Source organism: Protopterus annectens, chromosome 5.part0 (assembly GCF_019279795.1).
Source record: "Protopterus annectens isolate FY-2018-M chromosome 5.part0, PAN1.0, whole genome shotgun sequence".
Classification (NCBI taxonomy): domain Eukaryota; kingdom Metazoa; phylum Chordata; order Ceratodontiformes; family Protopteridae; genus Protopterus; species Protopterus annectens.
This window is the reverse complement of record NC_056735.1, coordinates 278,678,446-278,703,884: the sequence shown is the minus strand read 5'-3', so window position 1 is coordinate 278,703,884 and position 25,439 is coordinate 278,678,446. Positions and strand designations below refer to the sequence as shown.

The 25,439-nt window shown below is 36.3% G+C and overlaps 1 protein-coding gene across 1 annotated transcript in view; it reads left to right on the top strand.

Annotated features, from left to right (window-relative positions):
- The window catches only part of LOC122802152 (putative protein TPRXL), a 992,304-nt gene that overhangs the window by 520,269 nt on the left and 446,596 nt on the right, over positions 1–25,439 (top strand). Inside the window, exons 11-12 of the mRNA XM_044071829.1 lie at positions 229–246; positions 19,264–19,320. Of these exons, the coding sequence (XP_043927764.1) occupies positions 229–246; positions 19,264–19,320 (75 nt within the window). The remainder of the gene's footprint in view (positions 1–228; positions 247–19,263; positions 19,321–25,439) is intronic.

The window sequence follows — 25,439 nt, the reverse complement described above, 5'->3', positions numbered from 1 at the left end:
GATCAGTATATGAATACGTTCCAGTGTATGGTTTATTTTGGCAGGATCTGTTGTTCAGATAAAGGGTTGAAAGCCTGCTAAGATTACATATGTAACAAGAGTTCATGTATGTATCAAGCAAAACATTCAGATGAAATATAATAAAAGCAATGCTACGTCTAACTGACTACATCATTTGTTTGTGTTTTTTTATATTTATTTTACTGAATGAATCTGAAACTAATGCAGCGTCACCAACCAGTACAGGTAAGCCTAGTAAAAAGAAAAAAACACATTAGGTTAATGTAGAGCAGTAAAAGAAGGTGTAAATATAACCTCTCTCAGAGGAGATGCTAGAATCATACAGCTCAATGAACGGTATCTTGCATAGTAAAATAAAAACTGAAATATATAACATTTTAGTTCTCCATATTGTACATGCGTATGTGCATGCTCATCCCTGACATTGCACATGTATAGAAAAGGCAGAATTTACTATGATTCCATGTTATGCATTCATTTCAAAATTATACTTCTAATGGTTAACTTGTCAAAAACTCAATTTGATGAGGCATGCTTAAGGCTATAGACTAAAATGTATATAAGAAGAAAAGAAAATTGTAATACTGCTGATAAGAAATCCTCGAGCTCGTAAGATGGATAATATGGAAAACAGGTGCCTGTTTTTTCAGGAAAGAAGCTAATCAGGGAATCTGCATTGGGACAGTTTATAAAGATGAACTGCATGCATTAAATGGGGTATCCAAAGGCAGCATGGGGTGACTTTTATATAACCATTGACCTGGTCTTTGATGCTATAAAGTAGTGGTTTATGCAGAGTGATTATGTATGCCAAAATAATAATCATAATATTGATAGCAGAAAGTGAAAATAGGTAATCCTGGAAGTGTTAGAACTTTTGATGTTTCTTTGGAAAATTTGTCAGCATATCATTTAAAGCTTGGAGTTTTACTATAATTGTAAATGAAGTGTTAGTGAAATGAATACTTCTGCAATCCTTAATATAATGGATTACATACTGTTTGGGATGCTGTGCAATTTTCAAGTACCAGAAAAGCCATCATCACAAACATTTAAAAATGTTGGCGCGGTTTCATAGATTTCACACATTTGAGTCTACAGCTATTAGTAATTGCAAAACAATTTAAATTTCATAAGAGAAGTAACTAAATTTAAAGTCTCTCTGGATTCATGACAGAATTTTACACATTAGTAGATCACTGGCAGGTGGCCTGTGACTCTCTTAAGGAGTATGAGATGGACTGATACACAATGTGTACTGTAATGGGTTATAGGAAAAATACTTTTAGAAAATGTTTGATATTAAACAGTACACTGATTACTGGAGTATATTTATAAAAACCTACAAGAAAGGCATCTGAATTGCAGCAAAAAATGAATGATTGCATAGATAAAAAGGTGGATGCTAGGACCAATTTGAGACTTGCATAATTTCATTATGGTAAAGTGTGACATTATGCCACTGATTGTTGATATTAAGAAGACTAGACAATGGTGTGAGAAAGTAACTTTTGTAATTATTATTATAATTATTATATTGAATAATAACTTTGTATCATAAAGGCTACACTAATCATGCCATTTTTGAGTGTAAACATCCTCACAGGTATAGACAAAAATTTAAGACTATTCAAACATATTGAGAAATAGTTTACATGAGACTTATTTGGAAAGAAGTGAGCATGTGAATCTGATAAGGATTTCAGGATGGATATTCAGCAGAGTTTCAAGGACAAAGGAAAAGGGGAGTACTTATACTGATTGTTGGAGGAGCTCCAATAGTGATAGAAGAGGGAAAAAAAGATGGTAATAGAAGATGTGTGGCAGTAGGAGCTACTGGCAAGGGAGATGGATGACTCTGGCATATATTTCTATTCTACCTAAAACTGCTATTATTGATCCTAAGGAAATTTTATTTTCAGCTTTCAGCAGGGAATATTACTTATAGGTAGGGACTGGAATTTGATTTGCAACAGTGAGGATAAATCTTGGGGACCTAGAAGGGAAAATATAACAAATGATGGTAGATTTATGAAGAAATTTATGAAAATATTGTGGTATGGAAAATATGAATTCAGTAGTAGGCACTTGTAGAGAATTGTTATATATTATTCCCTAAGACTGAATAACTGGGCTAGATTAGACAGGCATTATATTTCATATGACATGTGCGTTTAATTGAAAAATCTGATGCACATCCAACAACTATTTCAAATCATGCACCAATCACAACTAGAATAAAAATGCAGGGTAATAAAGTAGAAATGAGGAACTGGCCTTCCTCACCTACCTGTTAAAAAGACAGGAATTCAATGAACTGGTAGAGGAAATTATTCAAGAGTTATTAGAGATGATAGAAATGTCTTCAGAAGTCATAGTTAGCAGGTGGGATAAAAAGAAAGTGGAGTTTAAAAATAGGGTTGAAATAAAAGAAAAAGCGAAATGACTAAAAAATAGGAATTATTTAGAGGCGATGACAAAGGTTAAAGTATTGTGGAATATGGGGGATGTCACAGAACAAGAAGAGGCACAATTGCAGAATACTAAAAAGAAATTAAGGGACTGCATAGATATTGTTCATGAGTTTGGAAAGATTGCTGTTAAGCAACTGTTTTTGATATTAACTCCATAGCAGAAAATCATTTAGCGCAATGACTTAGGCAAAAGAAAGTAGAAAAAGGTGTTGTCAAATTTAGGAAGCCTATAACAAGAGAAGTAATCAGAGATAATGTAGAGGTACAAGCGATATTTCAGAAATGTAATGAACAGTTGTATAAAGCAGAGAAATGTAGATAAAAAGAAAAGGCACAAATGGAAATATTTATTTAAGACTTGGGTAAGCCAAGGTTAGAGGTAGATGAGGCACAGCAATTAACAGTTAAGACAGGGGGAGATTAGATAAAAGTGGTGACATATAATCAGTCTGCAGGAAAGTCTCCAGGGATAGATGGTATTCTTGTGAAAGTCTGCATGCTAGGAGGGAAGAAAGTGATGAAGATATGGAAAGATTTGTGTAGGGAGGCACCAAGATCCTGGAAAAAGCTGTGGTGGCTGTAATATCTAAAAAAAGTAAAGACCCATCAGGCCCAGCTTCATATAGACCTATATCATAATTATAAAGTGTTTATGTCTATAAAGAATAGCAAAGGTGTTGCCAGAATTTATAGTTATGGATTACTGTGGTTTGTGGATGGGTGGGGGGGCAAACATTCGACAACATTAATAGAACAGTGATTATCCAAAGGGAAGAAGAATGTAAGAAAATACCACTGCTGTTGGTAGATCTTGACAGAGAGAAAGCATTCAACAGGGTAATCTGGGATTTTATGAGTAGGACAATGGAAGCATATACATTCCCTGATAAAATAATAATGTTAATTAGCTGGCTACATAAGGGATCAGAGTCAGAAATTAAAGTGGGAGGGTTCATGTCTGATAAGTTGTGTCTGGAGAGTGGAACCAGACAGGGGTGTCCTCTTTCTCCTTTGTTATTTGCATTATATTTAGTGCCATTGGCAAAGAAAATAAGGGGCTCAGAAATTCAAGGATATAATTGGTTTAGCACTCATGAAAAGCGAGCTTTATTTGCAGATGATTTTATTTTGTACTTGATAAATCCAGTAAAGGACATCTTATTGTATTGGAACATTCTGAGTCATTTCAAGTTTTGGGGGGATATAAAATTAATGAAGACAAAACAAAGGCTATAGCTATAAACTATGTACTAACACATGAATTGTTCAGCAATACCCATATTTATGGGGACATGTTAAATTAAATATTTAGGAGAATGGGTTAAAAGGATTCTGTTACAGCAGCGAAGGATATGTGGAAACAGACTAAAAAGATAATACAACTCAGAAACTGTAAGCTCTTGCTTATGGATATGAATGGCAAGATACTGTACAAGCAGTCAAGCAGTGAGTGTGTTTAGTCCCTTTAGTTTTATATATAGGTCATGATATTTTGTTACCAACCAGAGGAGAAGTTCTAGACAGTAATTAATAAAGAGTTGAAGGATTTTATCTGGGAGGGGAAGAGAGCAAGGGTCATGTGGGATAAGTTGAACTTTCCAGTACAGCAATGTGGTTTAGAATTACATGATTTGACAGAACATTTAAAAGTTTCACAATTAAGACTGACATACAGTGGATATAAAAAGTTTACACACCCCTGTTAAAATGCCAGGTTTTTGTAATATAAAAAATGAGACCACAATAAATCATTTCAAAACTTTTCCTACCATTAATGTGACACAATTCAATTGAATAACAAATCTGTTAGAGGAAAAAAAATAAAAACATACAATAAGCTGGTTGCATAAGTGTGCGTACTCTTAAACTAATACTTTGTTGAAGCACAGGTTTGTTGTTTATGAATAGCATTAGTTTTGTTTTGTTGGGTTTGAGAATTAATTGTGAACTGGAAAGACAGGATTCTACAGCAGTGAAAGACAGCTGTTTTTTTTTTTTGTGGAGTTCAGAGAGGGAGGGTGCTGCACAAGTAAGTGTGGAGTCATCTGCATATTATATAATTTTGGTTGAGTCAGTTGCAAAATGGAGCTCATTAGTAAAAATGTTAAATAAGAGTGGACCTAGGATTGAACCTTGTGATACACCCAGTGTTACGGGTAATGTAGGAGAGAGCCGATTCTGCTATTTTACTGCTTGTTGGTCTGATAAGTAAGCATGGAGCCATTGAAGAGCAGAGTGACAGGTCTTCTTGTAGAAGTTCTTGGTGTGAGACTGTATCAAAAACTTTAGACATGTCTAGGAATATTGAGGAAACTAGTTGACCATTATTTCTGAACTGGTTAATGCTGACTGTAAAACTTATTTGTGCTGTGGTGGTGCTATGGCTCAGTCGAAAACCATGTTGGGTGTTAGGAGATTGTTAGGTGAGTCATGCATTGGCAATGGATGCATTTTTTCTAAGATCTAAGATAGGAGTGAGAGAATTGCGATAGGTCTGTAATTAGTAAGGTCAGTGTTTCCCCTTTTATGTTATGGTATTATATAGGAGGTTTTCCAGATTGTGGGAACACAGTTAATTTATGGAATGATTAAATTAATTAGTATTGTTATTGGATAGGTTATGACTTCTGCTGCTAGCTTGAGGTAGTCGACAGGTAGATCATCAGCAGCAAGGGTGGTAGGTTTTAGTTTTTTAAGCATACCTCTTACTAAGTTGGTACTGGTTTAAATGAAAAGTTCTCAGTTGAAGTATGAGATTCAATGGGGATTTTTAGTGGGGTAATATGTGTTTGGGTAAGGTTTAGGATGGAGTTGAAAGTTATTAAATTGGGTTGCAATCCTTGTGTATTTGTGGTAGAGGGAGTTGCAGTGCCAGACTGGCCTGACTGAAGTAACTGGTTATTTTGGTATTTTTGTTGTGCTGTTATATAGTAGTATTTTTTATCATGTTTTATCTGTTTTATTTTTCTTTTTTTTGTTCTATTTGTTTCTGGGTTGGTTGTAGATAATTAGATTTGTTGGGTTTCTGTTAGAGCTGCAATTTTTCCAGGCCTTATCTCTAGTTTTTAGGATTAGTCTAGTCTCTTTTGATAACCAGGGAGCATAGTTTGCTTTAGTTCTTATGGCTCTTAGTGGGGCTTGACTGCTGAGTATGCTTAGGAACGTATCATTAAAATATGATTCTGCGTTGTCATGTGGTAGGGATATCAGAGGAGATCACAGCATTTTAGGGTTAGTGTGAAGTTTTGAGAAGAGAAATGTTTTTTGTTACGCATTTGTCTAAATGTTATTGTTTTGGGGGGTATATTGCCAGAGGAGGTAAGTGGGTAGATGCTCGCTTAAACTATTGGGAAGACATCCTGACTGACTGGCAAGAGAAGGTTTGTTAGTTAAGATCCAGTCTAGAATTGAGTGTCTGTTTGACTTTTTATCTACTCAGGTTGGATGTTTTATTAATTGTTTGAAGCCATGTAGGTTTATGAAATTTGTGGGGTTTTCAGATGTACATGTTGACCAATCTAGATTGAAGTCTCCCATGATAATGGTTCCTTGGGAAAATGTAGTAGATCTCCACTGTAGGATGCCCTCAATTAAGATGGGCTCATTATTGGGGGGGAATATAGATTGCTATTATGATTAGGAATTTATTGGGGGTTTAGTTCCAGTTTAGAAAACAATAACTCTGTGTTTTTGAACTTTGGCAGGTGAGGTCTAGATAGTGGAGGTTTAGTCAGGTTTTATACATAATTGCTATACCTCTACCATGCCTTTTAAGCCTAGCTAGTCTATGGATGTCATAGCCTTGTGGAAGAATCTCATTGTTACATATTTCAGGTTTAAGCCAGGTTTCTGTTAGGGTGGCTATGTGGCAAGAGTAGAGGGAGAGGGCTGCATGCAGTTCATGTATTTTGTTAGATAAACATCTTAGATTGATGTTAAGCAATAGTAGGTCAGATTTTGTCTGAGAGAGGTTATTGTTACTAATATTGTTTAAGGGAGGTGATATACTTGGTAGTAGTGGGTATGTATTGGGCCCTGCATTTGGGTGAATGTCACTGCTGAGCTTAATTGCAGATAATATATGTAGTAGTGATTTAGGGTATCTAAATATGTGTTTCACTTGTTTGAATGTTGGGCGGGGTTGGATGGGTTTAGGAATGTATTTATACCTGAAAAGTTTCAACTTGCTGGTTAAGTTTGATGAAATATGAAAGTGGACTATGGGTATGTGTTGTAGTGTAGTGTTAAAGATAGTTGGAGAAGGATGGGTTATAAGAAGCTGCTACTGGTAAGATGTAATTTTAGTGAAAAGAAGAGTAGGGTTAGGAGTGAAATGTGGGAAGTAAGCATTGTGTTAAGGATAAAAAAAGTGGAATGTGGAAGTAGCAGGTAAAGATTGTAGAAGTGTATAAGTATAGAAAGTATTGCACAAAAATGATTGTAGTGTATGAGTGTAGAAGTTACAGCACAGTAGAAATTGATTGGCTAGTATAGACTGGGGAGTGTGGGTTAGTGTATGTATGTATAATGGTGTATATAAGGGGAGAATTAATCAAGAAGATGTATGGAAGGTATTGGTTGTGGGATATAGTGTCCAGGTGGGTGGAGCTTTGGTGGTCAAAAGACCTGATTGGATGAATGGATTTTGCGGATTTGTTTTTTCAAGTTAAATCTACGAGTAGTGGAGGAGGGTGGGAATTGGGTTAGGACAGGGGAGCGGAGTGAGTGTAGCGAATGGAGCAGGCAGACCTTAAAAGTCAGGGACTATTGTAGACAAACAAAATCAGTAAGCCCAAGCTTTGTACAAAATTTTGAGCAGGAAGATATTAGGTTATATTAGGAACACTAAATACATAAAGAGAGAAATTGCTTAACAGACTAAAATAGGTAGTGCAGAGATCTGTGGGTCTCACCAATCCCACGTTTGTCTTTTATAACAAACTAGAGTGGACAGCATGTAAGAACCTTTGCAATGTGAGAAGAAAAAGTCATATGGTTATAACATACCTCTCAGCTGTCCAGATTTTCACAGAATGTCCAGATTTAGCTTCATATTTTAGGTCTGTTCCTCGTAAAATTTGTGATTTATCATTAATTAATAACATATATACAAATTTCAGACTTCATATCCTTCAGAAAATGCATGTTAACACAAAACCTGTTATTCTAGCAAATTCAAAGTTAAAAAGAGCAATATTTAAAATCTGTCACTATTTTGGGGCCATTTTACCCTCATTATTTTAGGCTTTGTCCAAATTTCTTGCATTAAGAGGTTGAGAGGTATGATGTATAATGCCCTAGTTAAGGGGCGGCAGGTTAGTGAATTAACTTGATCAGGCTGAAACGCTGTACCTTGGTAAAAAGGAGACAAGAGCCTGAATCCTCTACACCAGCTACCAGTCTGCTGAAGGAATTGTGAATTTGAGTTTAAGTACATTTTCTGGGAATTATGAGTTTTAGTGCCTTTTCAAGAGATTGTTTCATTGCATTTTCAAGTAGTTGTGAATTTCAAGGGAAGAGAAGTTTAACTACTGCTCATGATAAGTCTGTTTTCATTGTGAGACTGTATGGTTTGTTTATCAAATGGCTGTCAGTGTTTGTGCTTTAACATTTTAATTTAACACTTTTATTTAATATTTGTAATCATTGTAGAAGTAAATAAGAAAACAGTATGCGCACTGACAGGTTTGAACAGTGTTTTATGGTAAATGGGGAGAAATAGTCAATTAATGGAACACTGGAATCACTGTGGAGGGGGCTCTTTGGGGGGTAGTGTACTATTGTGAGGGGAGCTCAGTCTATTACCCTGCCTAGGGCACCATTTTACCATGATGTAGCTCTGGTTCCAGTACCAAACTCTTTAGCTGCAGGAATATTCTGTCATAAGGGATCCACTGCCAGACATAATACTCTCTGTAGATATTTTATCTAGTTATGAAGCTCACAAGAAAAAGAAACAGAAGCTTCATCATGCAGCTGATAATAAGAATATAGTTGTTTATAAGGCTGATGTGGTTTCCTTGGCTAAGAGGGTTTGACAGACAGCTAATTCTGGTGACACACACACACACACATATATATATATATATATATATATATATATATATATATATATATATATATATATATATATATACACATATATATATATATATATATATATATATATATATATATATATATATATATATATATATATATATATATATATATATACATATATATATATATATATATATATATATATATATATATATATATATATATATATATATATATACATATATATATATATATATATATATATATATATATATATATATATATATATATATATATATATATATATATATATATATATATATATATATATATATATATATATATATATATATATATCTTCTTTCCCATTAGGGCTTATCATGGGATGCCTTATTTACCCACACCTTACAGCAATCTACCTTTATTCATTTATTTATGTACAAAAACGACATTTTTTAATGAATACAAATCGACATTTATTCATGTACTCAAATTGACATTTATTTAGTACTTTTCTGTTTTTGGACAACTGTTCTAAGTAACATGTTAGTTGTGTGAGAATTCCACATAAACAGTGCAACAAACATTTCACCTTCTGAATATCTGCACCTCGGCTTGCACAGTTATTCAAATACAGTCATGTCATCTTCTTCTGGAACATTGTCATAAGTGTCCAACCCCTGAATTTTGGCCTGAATTTCTTGCAACTCCCTCTGCTGTAGAACCATTGGCCCAAATCTGTCATGCTTAGCAATAGAGCTCTCCTAAAATGAGCACTGCTTGTCCAAGTAGCCTGCTTGTAGTGCATTGGCAACACAGCTGTCAGTGATTTTATCCCATGAGTTTTTCACCCAAGTCACGACCTATTGCAGGCTAGGCTTCACAAAGTTTCCATGCTGAATTCTTTCCATTCTGTTTTCAAGGTAGTCATTGAGTTCCATGCACAAATGGTCCTTGAATGGCTTGTTTATTGCAATATCAAGAGTCTGGAGAAAGGCAGTTATTTCTGCGGGAATCATTATTTGATCTGTTCTTCTCTGTGCAAGGAATTTCTTCATTTCTTTAGCATGGTGAGTGCTGGCTGAATCCCAGACTAGCAGACCTCTTTCGCCACCTCGCAAAACAAGTGGCAGCATTACATTGACCCACTTCCTTATAGTTGCTTGTTTGCACCAGGCTTTTTCGGTTTCAAGAATGTAAATGCCTGAAACACGTTCAATCTTATCTTTCTTGCCCTTACTAATGATTAGAGGTGGGGTTTTCTTTCCATCTAGACAAGTTGCCAAAATACAGGTAACACATGCACTCTTGTAACCAGTGGAGGGAATGTAGATTGATGAGGCACCCCTCTGATTAGTTGTTGTTTGAGATCCTTGGCCAATAAAACACTAAAGTTTCATCCATAGCAATCATGTTGGAGAGTTGGTATTTAGAAAAGTCAATGCCATCAACAAAGAACTTGAACGCAAGTGAACGTTTAATAATGTCAGTATCTTCCAGCTTTTACAGTGTTGTTGATCTTCTTAGAGACAGTTCATATCACTGAAGGAAGCCATCCAGCCAATGTTGCGCTGCTTTGAATTCTTCTGGGGATATTTCTAACTGTGGTGCCATTGCAAGGGCAAATGCTTAAATTTCACCCCTGTGCACAACCAAAGCCTTTGCTCTCTTGTTAGCAATCCACTCACAGATGATGTCTTCCAGCTGAGGAAATAATGGTTGCCGACCTCATCCACACTTGCACTTCTTAGCATTTCCCTTGTCGGCCTGTTGACTGAGGTTATCGTATGTTGCACGCCATTTTCAGACCATTCAGAGATCTAACTTCTTCTCTTTGCAGAAAGCAGTCATATTCTTTCCCCAGGAGTCCTCCATGATTCTTTTCTTGTACTCGACGGAATAGCTTTTTCTTTTTGCACTCATCTTGTCTGGGGGGGGATGTTAATTGAAGACTTACGAGACCTGAGTGGCAACACAAAATGGCGCCGGTTAAGAAGAGAAGGCACAACCACAGCCATTCATTATCAAGTGCTCCAATCAAAGTATACCTGACAGTGTTTATGGGCCAAGGATCTCAACCATTAAGTGTGAGTTAGGGTTACAGTAAGAATCGTGGAGGACTCCCAGGGAAAGAATCTTTCTGCAAAGAGAAGAAGTTGGGTGTCCGAATGGTCTGAAAATGGTGAGCAGAGTACGATAACCTCAGTCAACGGGTGTCAATAATATTATTTTATAATTCAACACGTCCGTCATGTGTTGTTGACGATCTTAACTGGGGCTTATTTTTGGGGTAGGGCTTATATCATGACCACCTTGGAAAACCATGCTAGGCCTTATTCTCTGGTTATGTCTTATTTTCAAAGAAATACGGTATATGTATATATATATATATATATATATATATATATATATATATATATATATATACACACACACACACACATGACATGTATTTTTCATTAAAAAGACTGACAATTGCACATGCCTCATCATTGTGTAAGTATGCCATGAGAAACATCTAGTAAAAACATCAAGTATAATACAGTCTGTTATGTATGGACAATTATAGTGTAATTAATAACAAAAATAGGAATAAAGGAGTAGGCTACCAACAGACGGATATGATTAAAGATAAAAGAGAAGTTATGTAATTTACTACTACTTATAGCAGTTTTAGTCCGGTGCTAGTGAAACTGTTACACTTTTATTGGGGCTACATTACACAGTTTAAAGAGATTAGTGAAAATATTAAAGGGACACCAACTACCTCATATAGGAGAAAGATTTTCTAGTAAAAACTAAATGCACTTTTCCTGTGGTAAAAATGAATAAAAATCTGAGTATGGAACAATTAGTTGTGGTAGGTGTAAAGCTTTTAAGTATATTACACAAAGTTTTAATAAAATTAATGGTATGAAATTTCAAGCTAAGGGATGTTTTAGTTGTAATACAGAGGGCATTATTTATGCCTTAAGCTGCCCATGTCATAAGTTTTATATAGGACAAAGTAAAAGGGCATTCAAGGTTAGATTGTTGGAACACCTACGAGACGTACATAATATTAAAAAAGAAAGTTCTGTAGCGATGCACTTTAACCAGGTACATGGAGGAAATAGTGGGGGATTAAAATGGTCCATTTTAGAAAAAATAAGCGTTTATACAGATGGAGATGAATTTTTAAAAAATGAATTATTATTTAAAGAGTCTGTTTATATTTTGAAATATAATACTATGATCCCGAATGGGTTAAATGCAGAAATGAATCGGAGATGTCTATTGAATGATAAGTAATTGATTGTTTTATTAATTTATTGATGTGGATATATAGGCTGGTGGATTGTTTTGTAATGTTATACTCCTTGAAGGCTGATTTTGCCGAGACCTCAGAGTAATAAAATTATGTGGATTCTTCGCCTGGTAGTCTTATCTGGTTTTGCACTTTGTGAATTTGTGGTTATAAATTACAGTGTATTTGTCTGTTTTCAACCACAGCATGTCACATGATGTTCCCCGGTCATACCTCTCAACCTGGAAACATCAAAATTCTGGACAAGGCCCATGAAAAATAGGTACAAATCTGTATGCTGATTAATGTAAAATTTGCATACATAATTACACAACCCTGCCCACTCCAATGGAATTGTGGGATACCAACTTTCAAATGCAAACTGAAGAACAGTACCAAAATATAGCACCAGCGTCCCCCTGCAGCCATTCCAATGTCCCATTACCTGGCTATTTCACCCCATTTACCATAAACACTAATGTGTGCATACTGATTTACTTCTACAATGATTATTTGGATTTTTTTTTTTATTTTATAGTACAATGCACAAACACTAATAGATATCTGCTAAACAAAGCAATACTGTCTCACAATGAAAATAGACTTGACATTAAAACTTCTCTGCCCTTGAAACTTACATTCATTGAAACAGCATTGAAACCCACACCATATCCAAAGAAAATGCATCTGGCCAGTGGTGGATAAAGATTACCTTTGGGCTGTTTTCAAATCAGAGGCCTCTTGCACACAAAACAAGAAACATACATGCGTTCTTTGATACACCTTCCTGACTTTATTAAATTATATTCCTTGTATAATACAGCACACTTGTTAGACTTAAGTTAGAGCGCATTTTAAATTTATTGTTTAAACATTTTTACAGTAGGCAGTGAAACAAAAATGCATTAACCAATAATGACAAAACTGCCCTATTCAGAACATTTCCATCATAAAAGTCTACTTCCACCCACAATTGTATTTCATATTTATTGTTTGAACATTTTTCCAGTAGGCAATGAAGCAAAATGCATGCACCAATAATGACAAAACTGCCCTATTCAGAACATTTCCATGATAACAGTCTACTTCTACATACAATATATATATATATATATATATATATATATATATATATATATATATATATATATATATATATATATATATATATATATATATATATGTATTTATATACATATATATATATATATATATATATATATATATATATATATATATATATGAATACAGAATCACAGTAGTGTAATCCATAGGCATGTTTCACAGCTTATTGCACTTATTTTCAATTGGGGGGGGGAAAAGACCAAAAACCGGGGACACATTTTAAACATTGCTTGTATAATTTTGGAAAAGTTGCTTGCATAAAACATTGTGTTACTACCATACATTTCACTGCCAAGTCTTGAACCCAGAACCCTGTGCACTACAGTCAGAGCAACATACCACTAAGCTAAATCAGCAGTTTCATGAAAGACAGGAAGACCAACTTAAATGGCTATCATTTAGTGAATTCAGTTCTCACTTCTCACCATAGCTCTCAACCTGTTAGCACAAAAATACAGAACAAAGCCAATAATGGAGGAAATCAGCCCCAGAAAATAGGGACACATTTCAAATACTGATCTTATAAACTTAGAAAATTGCTAGAATGTTTTGCCACTCCTGAAAACCAGAGATTTAATGAGGATCAGAACAAAACTGTGAGGCATAAATTCATAAGTGATGGTGGCTAGGGACTTTAGGCTCTTTTTACCTGTACCCAAGGTACAGGGTTTGAGCCTGACTACTTGTAGCCACCAGATGTATTCCGTTGGGGGCATTTTCACTCACACACACCATCTAAAAGTGCATTCTCTGACTTTAAAATTCCATGGCTCAGCTCTGCAGTTAAAAGTGCATGGCTTAAAAAGTAAAGAAATCCTCCTGCAACAGACGCGCAGCTTAGTGGCTCAGCTCTGCAGTTGAAAACATCCTGTGTTCTGCCCAAATGGCAGTCCTAGTGCATTCATTCAATAACAGTACGACTTGGCTTAAAAAGTAAATCCTCCTGCGACAGATGCGCAGCTTAGAAATCCTGTATTCTGCCTGAACGGCAGTCCTCCCAGTATTCAAACAGATGAGCGGCATGCTGACGGAGCTGATGTCATCGTGCATGTGATGACGTCAGCTTTGAAAGAGCAAAAATCTAAAAAATAGATTGAAAAATCAGAAATAATGGGGTGCCACTCGGGAATCATGGCACCCCATTATTGGGACCCCAAAACTTGGTAAAAACCAAGTTATTTGGGACGGTTGAGAGGTCTGTCCCTGGTTCTGGTGCTTTGCTGCTAGAACTTAGTTTGATAAATATTACCAACTAATTTAGTTTGTGTTCACACTTGATTGTGGTTACTTGGTATCTAACTTTACAGAGAATGATGATAATTTGTTAATGTTTCTTAGCTTTATTGCTGTTCTTTTCATATTTGTTGTGTTACACATATTTTTCTCATTTTCTGAATGTTTATCTTATAACTAAATGTAACTCTTTATTCTGTATTGCTGTATCCAAGTCATGGCTGAAAACAGACTCTTGCATTCCAGTTCATTTTCTTATAAAAGCAAACATAATTTGCTTAGTTGTGAAAGTTTGAATGAAAATAGGAAAATATAGGTAACCAGTACCAAATCATTGTAGCATATCCTCAGCAAAATATTTTACTGTCATTTTTTTGTTACACGTTGCCCTTTCAGGTACTGCCTGTTATTATTTGGTGAGTTACTCAGTTAAAGAAGGCATCTCAAAACAGTGTAGTGATGCTGTATGAAAGTTTTAGTTGTAAATAATGCTGTAGCAACAAATGAGTTAGAAAACTGTCCTTCACTAGTATGACTTACAAGCATACTCTCCAAATAGTTAACCAGTGTCAAAAATAGAGATTGATGTATGTACTATGCCTGCTGACCTAGCAGGTTACACTCTCCTGGCTCCATTGACACCCCTGCTGACTTATGTCAATGAGTGAGTCCCTGTGTTATCAGCATAACCTTTGGAAAGTGTCACATATGACACCGTGTGAGGCCCTGTATCATCTTTGTAAACCTTGGGAAATGGAATAGACCAAGAACCATCATGTCCAGCCTGTGAGCATGGAAACACTTTCATGTGTACCTGTCTACATGTGGAACGTGCAATTATTTGTGAAGGGAATCCACTGTTTATAAAGCATTCATATGCTTAGAATGCTTACACCTTGAAGCAAAGACTGTCTACAGAAAGTTCGGCCTGCTTTTCTGCCCTGGTGAAAAGGTGAAGAGCAAGACTGGAAATATGTGTACTTCACACACAGGCTGAGAGAGCATGCATTCAGCTTCAGACTCCTGCCTTTGCTGGCTGCTGCCTCTGTTGGTAAGGCTGCTCTGTTTTGACTCACTGCTGGCATAGTCAGGAACAGAGCAGCCTTATAATTGGAATTATTTTGTCTGCAGGACACTCCCTACCTTGGTGATTTGTTAGAATAGTACTGCTGCTTCCTTCTTTTATTATATGCATTACATCTCTGGCATTTGTCTACTCAGGCTGTCCACTTGTACCAAACACACATATCTAACAGCCCCACTAACCCAATCTGCAAAACAAGTTCTACTTGCTAAACTTGTAGCTGTAGCCCTCATCTTACCCCTAGCAGGCCACTTGTTGACAGTGCAGTAAAGACTAATTGTTTATGTGATGCTATATATTCTTTCTCTTCATTTTCTACCAGCTTATGATGGTCTAATACTCTGTCATTAGAATAGTGAGAAATGAGGTTTGGTAACAAAGCAATTTGTCGGGCGACATCTTCGTGGGTTAGGTAGAAATAGTAGTGGGAATTAGGAGGGTAGGGGAAGTAGGGTTGGGGGGCATGAAAGGGTTAAATGGGAATGAAGGATGGTTGGGAGGAAATGAGTAATGGGTAGTGAGGGGGTTCATGGGTTTTATGCAAGTGTAACTGGGTAAGGGATAACATTTTGGCATGAACTTGCTATGGCAAGTATGACATCTAAGACAACCTGCAGATGCTTTGAGTGTGGGTAGGCCTCTGGTTAATGGTGGTATGAAGGTGAGGTGAATAATGGTGGTGTAATTTTTTTTTTCTATCTTCTTTGCTGATGGTGGTTTGCTGCAGTTTGAGCTTGAAGGGCCGGCTTGTGGGTTTTGGTTGGGTACCGACGTGGGGTGCTGGTTCATTTCCCTCGGCTTTCTGGAGAGCGGAGTAGCTTGATCATGAAATGCTCATTTTATACTGGTTTAAAACAATAGTGTAATGTTTGGAGTGGAGATGGGCTTGATATTCACAGTTCCATCTCCATCCTTGCTTCATTGATTGACATTTTAGGTTACTGTGAATTCCGAGATAAGACGGAGTGCAGTAACTACCTTAGAATGTTGGAAGTTTGTTTGCTGAGGCGTTGTTTCGGAAATTTAGGAAAGCTTTGGCAGTGTGTATGTTTGCAGGGTGTCCAGATGTTGTCACAGGTTTTAGTCCAATTTCATGGTTCATGAGGTATTGGGGCATGTATCCTTTTCTGTAGTTACTGTGAGGAACTAGATGGTTTTCTTTTACAGAAGTTATAGACGGCTCAAATTTCATATATTGACTTACTTTTAAGCTGATAATATAGTATATTTATATGATTTTTCAAACTGAAGAAACACTTTACCGGGGATTATGTTTGTCCTTTGGAGCTTGTGTTTGCCTCTGACTAGGAAATGCACTTATGTGTATGATCCCTGCCAGCTGCCTTGGTACAGAAGTCAGGGAAAACACAGATTAATGGTGCAGGAGTGATAAAATGCGTAAAATTGAGGACATTTTTTTATTAAATATTACTCTAATTCACTTTTCAGGTTGTTGTCATGTCAGGAGGATAGGGTTAAAAAGGGAGGTGGTGGGAGCGAGATGAGTCATACCTCAATACTGTCTGTATTTTTGCTGAATTTCCAGATTTTGGGGTAGCATTAGTTGCATAGGAGTTCTTCGGGGCTTGGTGGTGCCCACAAGTGATGGCCATTATTTGTGCATGCCCGTAGCATGACTAGTGCTTGAGGAGGATGGGGCAGGGATAATTTACAGGTGGAAAAGCTTCTCATTGTCCAGAATGTCCAGAATTCACCTCATAATTTTCGTCTGTTTTTCATAAAGTTGTGATTTTATGGAGAAGCATTGAGGATGTGGTGGTTAGAATAGGGGAAGTAGAATGGGTTGGGGGAGTAGACATTTTTCACAGTGATCTTCATGGCATCCCCTTTTCACTGGCTAAGTAGTACTCTGCTTCTTTAGCTGAAGTGAGAAGGAGTGGACATTTCTTCACAGTGATGTTCGTGGTGTCCCCTTTTCCCTGGATAAGATATACCCTCCTTATTTAGCTGAATTATTGTTAAATTGTATATATTAATGTGTTTTGCACAAGACTCCAATGTGCCTTTGAAGCCACAGAGTCTCCTGCTGTTGATTGTATTCACCTGGCTTTGAGTAAAGTTGGTTTCAACCTCATGGGGATAGTGTGGACAAATGGTCGGATGGTCCACACATGTTTCAGTCACGTCCAGTCACACCTCTCCACTGTTCAGATTTTCAAAGAAGGTTGGAATTCTGCTTGATAGTTGGGTTGTTTCTCATGGATTGTGGTTTTATAGCAAATTCAGGGAAGGACAAATCATTGAGGCTCAAACTCTGGAAATAATGGCAGGCATTTGAGTTCAGCATAACTGTCACTAAATTCATATTAAGGCAGATCTGTCATTTTATCTCAAGCATGTAGAGTACGTAGTGTTAAAGTCATTATTCCTGCTCTAGGAGGTTGAGAGGTATGGTGGCAAGGCATGTTCTATCAGCTTTATACATTTGTAAGAGCTGCATTTAGGGATAGTCCCTATTTTGGGCCTTTGTCCATCTGAGGGTTATGCATAACTCTGGATCAGTGGCCAGTATGGTATTTCATAATGTAGGTTGTCCAGGGACATCTTCAGTGGGGATTAGGCAGAAATGGTAGTGGGAATTAGGACAGTAGGGGAAGTAGGCTGGTGGGGGAGTGAAAGGGTTAAATGGGAATGAAGGATGGTTGGGAGGAAATGGAGGTATGGGTAGGGAAGGGCTTAATGGTTTTTATGCAAGTGTAACTGGATAAGGAATCACATTTTGGCATGAACTTGCCTGCCTTCCCTCCCCTTTTTTGTGGAACAGTGGGGGGTTGTGGTTATAAGTATGGGTAGGGCGGAGAACAGGGTGAGGCTTTACCCTCTTCTGTTCCCCCTCTGGTGTTGGATGTTCATTTCAATGAGCTGGGAAAGGAAAGTGAGCACCTGGATGCTGCTTGATAAGTAAAATAAGTGAACGGAGGTAAGGATGCTGCTTATTTAGTTGGATGTTTAGCTCAATAAGCGGTAAAGGAAGTGAGCAATGGGAAGCTGCTTCGTAAGTAAAATAAGTGAGCAGAGGTAAGGACGCTGCTTATTTAGTTGGATGTTTAACTCAATAAGCAGTAAAAGAAGTGAGCAATGGGAAGCTGCTTCGTAAGTAAAATAAGCGAACGGAGGTAAGGATGCTGCTTATTTGGTTGGATGTTTAATGCAATAAGTGGTAAAGGAAGCGAGTGATGGAACACTGTTTCATAAGTGAAATAAGTGAGTGGAGGTAAGAATGCTGCTTATTGGGTCAGGGTAAGTGAGGTCACACTGCCCTGGTTAACAATTATATGGATGTTTATGCTGTGATTAATATCAGTTATACGGATGTTTATATTGTGATTAATAAATACTATTGGTTAATGAAGTTATGTTTGTGCAAGTTTAATAAAGGTCGTCAAACATCATTTGGTGTGATGTTTGTTTATTGAAGGGGACCAGGACAATGTAAGTCTCAAGATCCTGTACTTTGAAAATTTATTTCACAAAAGTTTCCCTTCCCTTCCTTCTGCCAACTTCTACCATATCCAATGTTGTTCAATCAAAAACCATAATGTAGACATCCATTCCCTAGTCAAGTTTATCCATTCCCCACTATCTTTGCTAGAACCACCATATGTATTCAGTAAATGACTTGTCAGTAATGGGAGAATAAAATGTACCCAGCTAAAAGTGTTAACCAGTTTAAGAAGAGTGATCACCAGTGTAAAAAGTGCACCATTACCACTGCAATTTTTAGTTAAGATAATATGCAAATTATCTGATCATATTCTTCCCTGAAAATCATACATGTATAATTTACTCTCATGTTTCTTTAAAATCATCTAAAAGTAATAAAATATTTTGAAGTTATATGTATTTTGTGTTTATCATGGCTACAACTTGTGTGCTGCAGTTTACAAATGTACTATAGCAATCCAGTTTGTAGATGGAAGAGTCTGAGTTGTAAAGTATAGAAGATATAGTTAGTCATATTTTTTTCTTTTATTCAGTGAGTACTACTGCTGCTGGTTTGGGTAGTACAGCCACTAGCTCCAACAGTTATTCAGGTAAGAAATGAATACCAATTAAGCATGTATCCATTTAATGTTAACCTTTCTTTATATAGTAACTGTAGATTTACATAAAATACAGTAATGTTACACAGAAAGCAAATTAATGTGCAGTAGTGAATTAGTGTACGTCTACAAGAGCAGTTTATGCTCAGGTATATAATCATATATGAAACTTGTATGAAAACAAAAGTAATGTACTTACCTACCATAATGAAGATCCTTTCACTCATGTCCATCTGATATGACATGTGCGTCGTCAAGCCACTTGTTAGATCCAACTCAGCAATATCAGTAATACAGCTTCATGCCACATTACAAATTCTCCCACCCATAATGCACCACTTCCCTTAGTTACCTCAGATCTTGTTTGACACTGTAAGAGCCAGGTATATATAACCTTACCTGAATAGGGACTTAATAGTCTATATCCAAAGGAGGGCAGGAGTGTTGTCTCAGGGGGACATAAGGAAGGGATCTGTTGTTATGTTAAGTTTGTAAGTTTCATATCTTTTTCATTCAGAAAATTCCAATCTGACATGTAGGTCACACTCCCAAGCTATGATTAATTCCAGGTTGCGTCATGACAGGAGACCCTTCAGGAATGCAGCACCAAAGGATGCTCTTGCCCTGGAGGTGTAGTCCAATTTGTAAGGCTTGATGAAAGTATGCATAGAAGACCAGGTGTCCGGCTAACCAATAATAAGGCAGTAGATGTTGCAGCAGCTGTAGTACGATGAGCACTTGGTTTGTTAGGAAAAGTCTTATTATTGCTGTGCAAGCAAAGGAAATGCAGTCTGACAGCCATCTCGAAAGTGGCACTTTAAAGCTACAGACCCCAAATAGTTGTGGCCACAGTATTTATACTAAGCTAGAACAAACAGAATCATTCTAAGGCATTTGACATGGTTAATCATGAAAAATTATTCTCCCAACTTTCTGTCTTAGGACTAGATAATTTGGCTATCTCATGGATTAAGAACTACCTCAGCTATAGACAACAGGCAGTACTATGGAACAATAACTTGTCTCCACTCTTACCTGTAACACTCGGTGTACCTCGGGGATCCATACTGGGCCCCCTACTATTCCTAATTTTTACTAATAATCTCCACACAGCTGTAAATAATTCAAACCTCATCCAATACCTGACGACTCTACTATAATATGCAGTGCCCCTACCCTAGCAGACCTACACAAAATAACCCAGGAAAACTTTCACTCATTCGAAACCTGGCTTACCGACAATGCCTTAATACTCAACCCCAAAAAAACTAAACTCCTCATATTTCATCCTTCAATCGCTACTGCCCCCTCCTCCTCCTTTGCTATCCACTCAAAAAATGGTACAACTGTATCACCTGACTACCACACAAAGCTCCTAGGTATCACCATTGATAATAAGCTAAAATTTGATGCACACATTAATCTGGCCATAAAAAATACTAACAAAAAGCTGGGTAGTCTCTACAAACACAAATCATTCCTGACTCACAATGCTAGAACTATAATAGCACAAGCACACCCTCTCTCAGCTCTACTATATGCATCACCAATCTTAACCAACCTATCCAAAAAAGAAACCAATAAATTGACCTCCTGTTATAATCAGATAGCCAAATTTGCCAACAACAGCTCCTTTAGAACTCATCACTGCCAAAATCTAAAACAATTGGATTGGCTTGAACTACCAAACCTACTAACCTATAACCAGCTGATCATCACACACAAGCTAGTCTACCATCCAAACACAACACCTTCATTAAGTAACTTAATCCAACAGTACTCCTGTCCTAGGCAACTCCGCTCCAGTAACAAATTACTGTTAGCAGTTACCAGATCTCACAATCATGCTGATGACTCCCTATATTCTTCTTATATTGCCAAACTCTGGAATTCTCTGCCTACATCCTTAACGCTTGAAGCATCCCTCTCTAAATTTAAAATAACTCTCAAATCTTACCTAAGAATAAAATGGCTATGTCCCTGTTCCTCACCAGACTAATACTTTTATCTCATCTATACCATTGTAACTTGCATGTTTTATCCTCATAAAACTTGTTTACCACAACTGAAGAAAGATGGCTTATCTGTGTTAATCTGTTCTGTATATTGTTATTTAGACTTGTTATCAACTGTACCTCTCTGATGCTTAATTCCTTACTGTAAGCCCATTGGGCCTAGTTTAAAATAAGTATCTTGAATTATCTGCTTGTCTGTTAACTTGTCTCCTTGGAGCTTTTCTCCCCGGGCCTCCACTGAAAATGGACATATATCCAGTTGGACTATCCCGGTCAACAAATGTAAAATAAAATAAATAAATAAATAAAATAAATAAATAAATAAGTCTAAAGGGATTATATTGTGAACAGAGAAGAGCACTGATAATGTATGAGCCCTTGATGCCATTATGTCCCCTTGTAAGTGACTAACAAGTTATAACAAATATAAATAGAAAATCAAGTTTCAAAGATTTATTCTTCTCCAGTAGGGTTGCTCAAAGGAGATTTATTCAGATACACACTTTTGTCAAGTGACTGCATCAGATCTAGTACAGTTCATGTTAACATTCATTTGTAAGTAGTTCAAATATATACAGTTTTATAACAACCAGAAGGAGAGTAGCATTTATTATAATTGGCTAGAAAATGACTGTCCTGATTTGAAAGAGGAAATGGATTCCATTGGATGAAAAAAAAAATCACCTAATTGTCATGTAGGTTAGTGAGTGGGTGGATTTGCTTTAGTTACTAGCCAATGGTAAATGCATACCCACGTCACTTATTGCCTTAAAAATAAAAGGATACAATATTTTTGCCATTTTTACATCACAGTCATCTTATGTGGTCCAAACCAAATTCACCTAGAAGCTATTCCATAGATGTTATTTCTAGAACATCTGCCCATTTGATAATATACAATTTACAATATCTCTGCTATTTTAACATGACAATTATCTTATGTGGTCCAAACAACATTCACCTTGAAGCTATTCCACTGATGCTATTCCTAGAAGCTATGCCTTTTTGACAATATATATTGACTATCTAAATTCAGGTTATGTTCTTCTGCACAGACATTTGCCCTACCTTTGCAAACCTGGTCCCTGGATGTTAAAATATATCCTTTTTCTTAATCTGTACGAAGGAGCTTTGCAAAAGCCTGATCCCATGGTATGAAATTCTATTACACCAAATATCAGAATCTTTTCAGTTATTTCCTCTTCCAGGTTTTTTTGATGAAACAGTATTAGGAATTAATGCAGGGTCTCTGCTATGGCAAACCACTTTAGCACCACCCTCAGTGGACCTCACCAAATATATTTTCTTCTTATATTTGTTACATGAACAGTAAGCACACTATAGTTATGCTAAATACTGAAAATACTTGAATACCTTTCTCACTGCTAATGCCACTCTGTCTTTTAAGCACCCTAAACTAAGTTCTGATATTTCTGATAAATATACTTTGCCACTTCCAGACCAGGTAATGGCTAATAGACTTAAATGACTAGCCAGTCTTGCAGGTTAATAAATGGAAAAAAAAAAAAAAGAAAATAAATAATTGAGCATCCCTTCCAAAATTAGTTAATCTACAGTATTTTGACATGAACATTGTGTTTAGCTCATTTACTCCAGTAGAGCTGTGGAGGTTTGCACTCTAACCTCCAATTAATGTGAGTTATGTCCTTACATTTCAAACAAATGTTCATATATGTTGAGCCATGACGGTTACTAAAGATATGTAAATGACAAACTGTTCAGCCCAAACAAATATTTATAGGGGTAGTCTTTATTAGACTTGAAGTCTTAAATGGATTTTATAAGTCATAATAAATACAGTAAATATTAATTTTGTAATATTTTATAAATAACTTACAATATCTCGATAACCTCTCAAGCTAAATACATACCATCAGCAGTATTTTCTACACCCATTTGTAAGATTACATGTGAAGCGTTTAACTAGTAGACAGTGATCAAATATCACTGCAGTTTTGTTGGCCATTATATAAGCCTTAAGAAGAAATATTTCAAGTGCTTGTATGTAGCATGGTTTTGGAATAATTCATTCAAATATAAACAGAGTGTATTAGATGCCTACAGGCATCAGTAAGACGTAACTGCAGGAACACCTGGAGGTGTCACCAAACTGTAATGAGCTAGGTAGTGTTGCAAGAGAAAGTAGGGAAATTTGAGCTGATTTTGCTAATGTGATGAGGGAAGGGTGCTGGTCTGGTCTTAGAAGTAGGGCTTTAGTCAATAATGCCAACAGTATAGTTTCCGCTAGTGCCCTGAGAAGTAGAGTTACTGTTGGTTGATTTTTGTGACTTGATGCAGGGTATTCTTACTTGAGAAAGTAGGGAACCTGTGCTGCTTGTTTGTTGTCCCCAAGATGGAGACTGTGAGGATTAAACGGCAAACCTTAGATGTGAATAAGTATATCCGTGTTTTTTCTTAAATAATTATTGGAGCTGAGGCAGTCATTAAGAGAACCCTACAGATAAAGTCGAATTCCAACAATACAAAATGGTGAGTAAAAGGCAAGGGGGTCATTGGACTGAACCATGAAACTGATGGAGATTAGGAGCTACTGCTTTGCCACAAAATGGAAAATATAAGTGAGAGCCATATAGATTATGAGAATCAGTTCAAGAGAGTAATATGGAGAACTACAAGATCACCAATTCATCAGGTGTAATTCTGCAAGTTATAGATATGAAAAAAAAGGTCAGTTTGGTTATTACAAGCAATTGACAAAATGGTAGGGAAGATAAACGATTTCTACAATTAATTATAACTATGATGGGGGATAAAAAGCATAAAGAGCTCATTGCATCATCACTGACAAGTTTAGGAGTTACAAGAAGGAAGGCTGGACAGCTGTAAGACCGTGGTAATCTTTGAAGGAAGTGCTGAAGCAAGGTCGTCATTGATGCATAATATCATTCCAGAATTAAATATTATCCTTCTCTTTATTATGCCATTTCTTTAAGAATAATACTGACTTTCTAATTGTCCGTCTCTTCCCCTTTCTCCTCCTGCCTTAAAATAGTAGTGCTGTTTACATATTTTTTTCAGTTAAGAATGCCAGTTCACTGTAATTTATGAAGATAACTGTGTTTCCTTATACATTTTGTGACATTAATGTTAAGGCATCTTTCCTTATTTTTATGATATCACCTAGGTCAGTGTTTTAAGTACTGAGTTGTGTTTTTAATGCTTTCCCAAAATGATTCCCTGCAGCTTATGCAATTATTGTAATAATACATTTCGTAGTTGGTAATGTAAAATATATAAGACATGCTTAAAAGCTTTTTTATTTAGTGAACAGCACTGAAGGTCTGAGTAGTACAACTACCAGCAACAAAAACTCTTTAGGTTAGAAATGAATCAGTAATCAGTTGTTTGTCAGTCAACGCTAACATTTTATTCAGCAACTGCAGGTTCAAATAAAATTATAGAAATGGTTCACAGGCAGTCATGATTAACATGGAGCTGTAAATCAGTACATTCCTGCAAAATCAGTGTACTGCTAGATCCATATCCTTGTATGAAACCCAAACTCACAGATATGGATACATGACAAGCCAAAGGAAAAAAAAAACAGGCATATTTTCATATTAAAATTTAAGGTTTAAGAGTCAGAAAAAGAAAGGTTGGAGGAGTGGAAGACCATGGTAATCTCTGAAGGAAATGTTGAGGCAAGGTAACTGATACGCGATATACCAGAATATCACCCTTCTTTTTATTAAACCATTTGCTGAAGAACAGTGCCAGCTTTCTGACTGCCTCTCCTTCTCCATTTTTCCTTATATCACTGGTATCTCTTTATATATTTTTAATTTTAGAATTCCAGTTTGCTGTGATTTATATACATTATAACTATATTTCCCCATTATTTTTCATGGCAGCTAGTCGTATTCATATTATATATTTTTCTAGTATTATAAATTTGTTATTTGAATGTTTAATTATTGAATGGTGCCTTTATGCTGCCCTAAATGATGTCCTGTGGAGAAATGTACTATTGGTAGATGCAGTTTACACCTTTACTGCTGTAATATATTTATGGTTTAAGCAGTCTGCAGTGCAAAGCATACTTAGTCCTATTTT